The 6,933-nt window shown below is 39.0% G+C and overlaps 1 protein-coding gene across 1 annotated transcript in view; it reads left to right on the top strand.

The window, feature by feature from the left end:
- Window positions 1–4,047: 4,047 nt before the first annotated feature.
- The window catches only part of CCDC42 (coiled-coil domain containing 42), a gene marked incomplete at both ends in the record, with an annotated part of 7,375 nt that continues 4,489 nt past the window's right edge, over window positions 4,048–6,933 (top strand). Inside the window, 2 exon segments of the mRNA XM_083353384.1 lie at window positions 4,048–4,125; window positions 4,127–4,135. Of these exon segments, the coding sequence (XP_083209510.1) occupies window positions 4,048–4,125; window positions 4,127–4,135 (87 nt within the window).

Raw genomic sequence — 6,933 nt, 5'->3', positions numbered from 1 at the left:
CCGGAGCCGCATGCGTCTCTTTCAGCCGTCTCCTGCGGCTCCCGGTCCTCTGCCATATGCAGTAAAAAAAATTTAAAAAGTGGGAATAAAAAAGTTCAACAATCAATTCAAATATACAGGGTAGGTGCATATCTCGCCTTGGCTCCACTCTTCAGTCAAACCCTGTTCTGCGCATGCGCGCATGTGTGCACATGCGCACATATTTTTTGCGGCTCCCAGTTTTTCCTTTTATGAGGGAACCAGTTCCGAGTGGCTCCTTCACTGTTTCAGGTTGCTGACCCCTGCCCTAGGCAGCAATAGGTTGCTTCAAACCTATTGGCTGCCGCCTAGGGGCCAAGGTATAAATTGCTTCAACTGCAGCCCTGTTCTCCAGGTCAGATACTGCAAGCAATAAACCATGATCTTTGCTGAACTCACTCGCCTCGTCTTCATTCCTGCGCAACCAACCCATTACACAACATATTATATATGTGAAATAGATTGTTTAAGTCTAATACAGGGGCAAAGGGGACAAACAGGTCATTCAGGGGGTAGTTTTGTCATTATAATTCTAAAGAAGAAGCATTTTGTCCATTTCATTTTTGCAAGAAATCCAGTTAAAATAGGAGTTTCTATCTCCTCCTCCCCCCCCGCCCTGAAACTCAGCTTCTTACAATACTGAAAATGGAAAGAAAAGTACTGAGCAGGCAACATTGCCCTCATTTGCAGCACAGCAGGTGAAATTATAAACAAATGGCTGACAAGAACAAATGGCAAGTTTTGGGAGAAATATTTTAAAACTCTGTTCTTCATATGATAGATCCATCATGGTTACATCTACAATGTATTTTTTGTTTAAAAAGATAGAAAGGCTAACCGCACATCTAGCTTGACCATAACAGATTAACTTCCTTCTCAGGGGAAACAAATGAGAATAGAAAACATGGCTTTGTATTCTCCACATAGTTACAAAGCTAACATTGCTGAGCCCTCAGCAGGGAAATACAAAATCTTACTTTCTTACCTGTAGTCTAGCTATAATTAAATCAGGGCCTGCAGAATGATTCCACAAGAGAAAACACATGGCTGGGAAATGCTTCACAAGATTTTATGGACACATCTGGACCCCTGGACAAGATGAAGAGAGTTTGTCAAGTGCACCCTAGCATTTAGCGGTGAGAAATGCAACCCCTCAAAAGGCTGTGCCTTCTTTCTGAAAGGGGTCAGAAAAATATGCTTTGTCTTCATTCTGTCTAAAATTTGTTTCCATTAATGTACACAAAACATAGCTTTATCCCCAGAATAAGGATGCTTCCAAATGAGACATTTATTACCTCATTAACAGATTTTTTTCTGGAGGTAAAATTTTGCAGTCAAACTGATCAGTTCACTATTAACTATAAGTTTGGAGAGGTTATTTTTTATATTCAGAAAAAAGTTAAAACATGGAGTAGTTAACACAATGTCTTCTGATTTGGGATGCAATCCCTCTTCTTAAAAGTGCCCAACAAGAAGGATCGGACAAGTTAATGGCGTTGGTGGCCTCTGCCCTGTTTTATCCTTTTCCATTCCATTCCCTCACTGGTACCTTTCAGAAATTGGTAACAGCCCCCATTCTCTTTGGTTTTCATTTATATCTATCTCTATCTACATTTGATTATAAATTAAGTCTAGCACAAACTAAACTTACAGAAAATAGAAAGGATTAAAAAGTACAAAGAGAAAGAGAAAAGAGAAAAGTAAGAACATAATACAGAAAGAGAAAAGAAATATATAAAGAAGTTATTTCTGACCATCACAGGTATACATGAATTTAGTGACTCTTTACTGCCTCTAAGGTTACCAACATTTCTCTCTTCATCCCATGTCCTATCTTTTATCTATAAACAAATCTATAAAACATCTTTTCAATTCTGGTGTCAGCACAAAGTCCTTCAAAGGTTGCCAGAAGTAACAATGTATTTTCTTTTAACCTTCAACAAATAAACCAACTTTATATTCATTTCTTTTAATTCTAACAGTCTTAATCTTTAGTTCATTCAAATATTGTTGTAGGATTTGTTTTCTCTTCATTTCTTCTTCTTCTCTCACACAAAGTTCTTCCAGGCTTTAATAAGCCTTTTTTTATAAACGCAATAGTAAAAATAAAATCTAGTTTACTCTATTGGTTTGCCATTTGTATTCCCCCTTTGAATCTTAAAACCTCAGCCAGCTTCGTTCATAGATCCAGAGAAACATTCTTTTCTAAGACAGTTGTAAATCCACTTTCGATATCATCTCTATCTTGTCAGATACATTTTTTCTACATCTGGCTTAATAACATTTCTTCATAACATCTTTTGGACTTAATCAATCCATAGAAGCAGACCTCATAACTGACATTGTTGATATTGTGGCTGTTATTTTCTTATTCTATTCCTCAAATGTCTTGTATCTTTACTGTTATGACATTTTACAACATTTTAAAGGTCTATATATCTTTTCTCTACTTGAAATCTTTAGTCCTGTTTAGTGTTTGAAATCATAAAATTGCTACTTTATGTTATGTCTTGTAAAACCCAATACTGGATCTACAGTATTTCCCACAAGAAGCTGTTTGTTCTTTCAAATTAATTCCAAAATATTTTTGTAAAAGTTTCAATATTCTAATTTTATCAGGATCCTTAGCCTTATAACTTCCTAAGGATGAAATCTTATTTAGTTTTTTTTGCTGTTTATTTCAGATTTGTTACATTTTAAAGCTCATGATTAATATTTTTCTTTTATTCAGGACTGAAGGAAGATTTTCCCAGTGTTTTCAAACTTGTCTTTCTGAAGTTCTTTAATAGCTTAGAAGCAGTTACATACCAATTTCTGAAAGTGATTAGAAACTCAGGTTTGCAAACTTAAGTGTCCTTTAAAAAAGGGGTCCCTAACCCCTGAGCTGTGGCCCACTGCCAGGCTGCAACCCATTCAGAACCGGGCTATGCAAGTGGAAGGCGAGTGTGCATGCAGCTCCACTTGCACAAGTGGCAGGTGCTCAAACTCGGACATGAAGCTCCATTTGCGCGAGCAGTGGGGGCCCACTACTTGTACAAATGGAGTTGCACATGCTCACGTGCACGCAAATGGAGATTTAATTTTTAACTAAGAAAAAATCCATAAAAGCTAAACGGGCAGGGATTACCTACAGAAACCCTGGAGTAATTCATCATGCATTTGAACCTTATCTCAAAGTGCAAACCATTTTCATTAATTAAAAAAAAAGCTAGCTTCCTTTAATTCACTTTTTCTCTGTCCAGCCCAATCTCCTTTTTTGTATCACCTTGCTTTTAAGATAAATAGAACTGTAGATTTTGAAAGCTTAATGATGAGTTTTCTAATTATTAGATTGGCCTGAAGGCTGCTACTACCTGCTCAGACATTTTGTATATATTTTTCTTATGACGCACTGTGGCAAGAAAGAGATAATAGTACATATAGTACAACATTGGTGAACAAAGTTAGTTTGGCCTTGGATCTGTTTGCCTCGATTATATTTTCTTTGAAAATTGCTATTGATTTAAAAAAGAAAGGGTAAAGCAGATTTTTGTAACCTTTCTTCTTGTGGATTCTAGAATGACTTTGCATATATACACATGTGCACATATAAAAACATAAACAAATATGATTCTTTGGCATTTGACCTTAATTTAGCACAAATGGCAGCTGCCCTTCCCCTATTTTTGCAGTTCTAAAGCAGCAAACCACTAAATCACAACATTTTGTACTATCTCTGGTTGTCCCAGTTGAAACCAAATGGGAAAAACCAGGCTGTTGAATTTGGGAGGTCTTACTAAATTCTACCCCCTACAGAGTGAATCATGACTTCCCAAAGGGCTTTCATCTTTCCCAACGCAGTCAATCCCTACCGTTGCTAAGCAACCATTTGCATCTTCTGAATCTTCCTCTGAAAGTTCCAGGGCTCCAACTGCATCAGATTCTGGCAGCTTTTCAAATCTGTTTGCTTGACTCCCAAGCTCAGATAGAGAGGTGAAAAGGGTGACTGATTGGACAAGTCAGGACGTGCCTGGCAAGTGGGCAGCCATCATGACTACCATGGACGAAGAGGATCTAAGCGAGTATTTCCGCATGCAATATGGACAGAAATTGTTGAAACTGTTGATGTAAGTCACCTGTTCTTTCATTGTTTCTGTTCAATTCCCTGAAATAATTGTCTGTCTCACCAAAACTTTTCTCTGCTTTCCCCTTTCTGAACACTTTCTCTCATTTCTGGAATCTTTTCCCCTCTGAATCCTTCCTCGCAAAACCAACCAAACACACATTTAATAGAAGACATCTATTGGATCAGATCAAGGTTTCCTCCAGGTTAAAATCCAGTATCACACAATAGGAAATCAGGTTGCTTTTGTGTAAAACCAGATGGAGAAATGCAGGGATAATTCATTTATTCTTCAATGCTGTAGCCATAATCTGACTCCCTTCACCTTGTTACTATTAATATGTTTTTAAAAACAGCATGAGATACATTTTTTAAAAGACTTCTTGGAACAATTTTTAAAGATTTAATATGTAATATAATCAATTGGATCATCTGTAAGCAAAACTAACTCTCATAGGAAGGTTATAGATAGGGCATCCTTTTGACTATACAATACAAGTAGTCCTCGATTTACCACAACAATTGAGTCCAAAATTTCTGTTCCTAAGTGAGGCAGTTGTTAAGTAAACTGTGTAGTGAGTTCGTTGTGCAGGAATGAAGACGAGGCGAGTGAGTTCAGCAATGGTCATGTTTATTTGCTTGCAGGATCTGAACTGAGGAACTGAGCTGCAGCCTGCAGCAATTTATAGCCTGGCCCCTAGGTGGCAGCCAATAGGTTTAAAGCAACCCATTGGAGGGGAAATTCTGGCAAATCCTGAATGGACAGGATTCTGGCCGCTGGGACCGGATCTGGTTCAATTAGTGGCAGTGGGAGTCTGCTCAGGCCATCAGCATGGCCCATTTCTTTGCCGGGTTTGTGAACCAGTTTAAACGTGTAGGCTGAAAGAAAAATAGACCATCTCAACATTCTTGGGGAAAGTATGTGGGGTGTTTGTTTGTCTGTTGTAAAGAGTCCCAGTAGTGGTTTGTGGTCTGTGAAGACCGTGAAGTCCCTGCCATATAAATAGTCATGGAATTTTTAAATTCCTGCTACAATGGCTAAGGCCTCTTTGTCAATTTGAGCGTAGTTACGCTCAGCAGAGGACAGTGTCCTTGAATAAAATGCAATAGGAACTTGTGTTCCATTCTTCTCTAAATTACTCAAGACTGCCCCCACCCCATAAGGGGATGCATCACATGCTAAACAGACTGGTTTAGACTCCCTAAAATGAGTGACAGTAGATTTAACCGACAAAAGTGCCTTTAGGTCATGGAAACTTTTCTCGTGAATGCTGGTCCATTTCCATGAAGCTTTTTTTATCTAAGAGCCTGTGAAGTGGCTCTGCCAATGTGGCCTTGTTAGGCAGAAATGCATGGTAGAAGTTGAGGAGGCCCAAGAATGCTTGTAGCTCTCCTTTTGATTTAGGGCTAGGTGCCATTTGAATGGCCTTCACTTTGGACTCAGCTGGTCCAAAGTAGTTTTCGACCTGGGACAGGTACAATGGCCATCCTTCTGGTCATTTGATGTTGAACTCTCACAGCCTGCCGACCTTGGGCATTCTTCTGGTCTTCGCAGCTGGTTCCTGCGTCTTCTGATCCTGCTTCTCCGATGCCCAGGGACTGATCCACTGAGTGTGTGGTCGCTAGCATGTCTGGCTAGCTGACCGTAGGGGGAGGAAATGCTTTTCCGCCAGGTGTGCGCTGCCTCTTCCCTAGTGACTTTCAGCTCTTTCGAAGAAGCAGGATCCCACCTTCGTCGCCAGGGTTGTGTAATGAGTTCATTGCACAGGAATGAAGACGAGGCGAGTGAGTTCAGCAATGGTCATGTTTATTTGCTTGCAGGATCTGAACTGAGGAACTGAGCTGCAGCCTGCAGCAATTTATAGCCTGGCCCCTAGGCAGCAGCCAATAGGTTTAAAGCAACCCATTGCCGCCTAGGGGCAGCCAATAGCAGCACTGGAGACGGGGTGTCTGAGTTGCTGGGAGCTGTTAGCTAGCTCCAGCTTATCACGTGGTGTTACAATTAAGCCCAATACATAACATAAACTTTGCCCCATTTTATGACCTTCCTTACCATAGTTGTTAAGTGTATCATTGCAGCAATTAAGTTAGTCAGATGGTTGTTAAGTAAATCTAGCTTCTCCATTGATTTTGCTTGTCAAAAAGTCGCAAAAGGGGATCATGTGACTTGGGACACTGCAACCATCATAAATATGAATCAAGTTGCCAAGCATCTAAATTTTGTTCACATGACCATGGGGACGCTGCAACCATCGTAAATGTAAAAAAACAGTCATAAGTCACTTTTTCCAGTGCTGTTGTAACTTTGAACGGTCATTAAATGAACTGTTGTAAGTCGTGAACTACCTGTACATTCTCTAACCAGTAGCCAAACAATATGTTTTGTGTTTGATTATTTCTCTGTTTGCTGTGATAATATTTGCTTCTGTCATTTTGCTTCTGTTTTATTTTAAACCTCTTAGTGAAGAGGATTTTGGAATCTTCTCAAATTTTCTGTTGATTGGAACAACATATAAGCTCTAATGAGTAACTGTGAAAGTAAGTAAAGAAATAAATACAATACATACATATGTACAAAGATTAATACATCCTAAAAAAAACCACCTCAAGATTTCCCTGGATAGAACACATGCTAAACCTTCAGTAAACACCTTTCAGACATGGTGTTAAATATTCTAGCTTTAATTTACCTTGTTACTGATAAAGTGGGTAGATCTATAGTTTTAACTTTTAGAGTAGATTCTACTTTTTTAGGAAAAGAAGTTTTTTTTATAACTTCCTAAGTCTTGTTGTGTAGCCAGGATCATGCTCTC

This window comes from Vipera ursinii (assembly GCF_947247035.1).
Source record: "Vipera ursinii genome assembly, chromosome: 2".
Classification (NCBI taxonomy): domain Eukaryota; kingdom Metazoa; phylum Chordata; class Lepidosauria; order Squamata; family Viperidae; genus Vipera; species Vipera ursinii.
The sequence above is the reverse complement of the archived record's forward strand: the minus strand, read 5'-3'. Positions and strand labels throughout refer to the sequence as shown.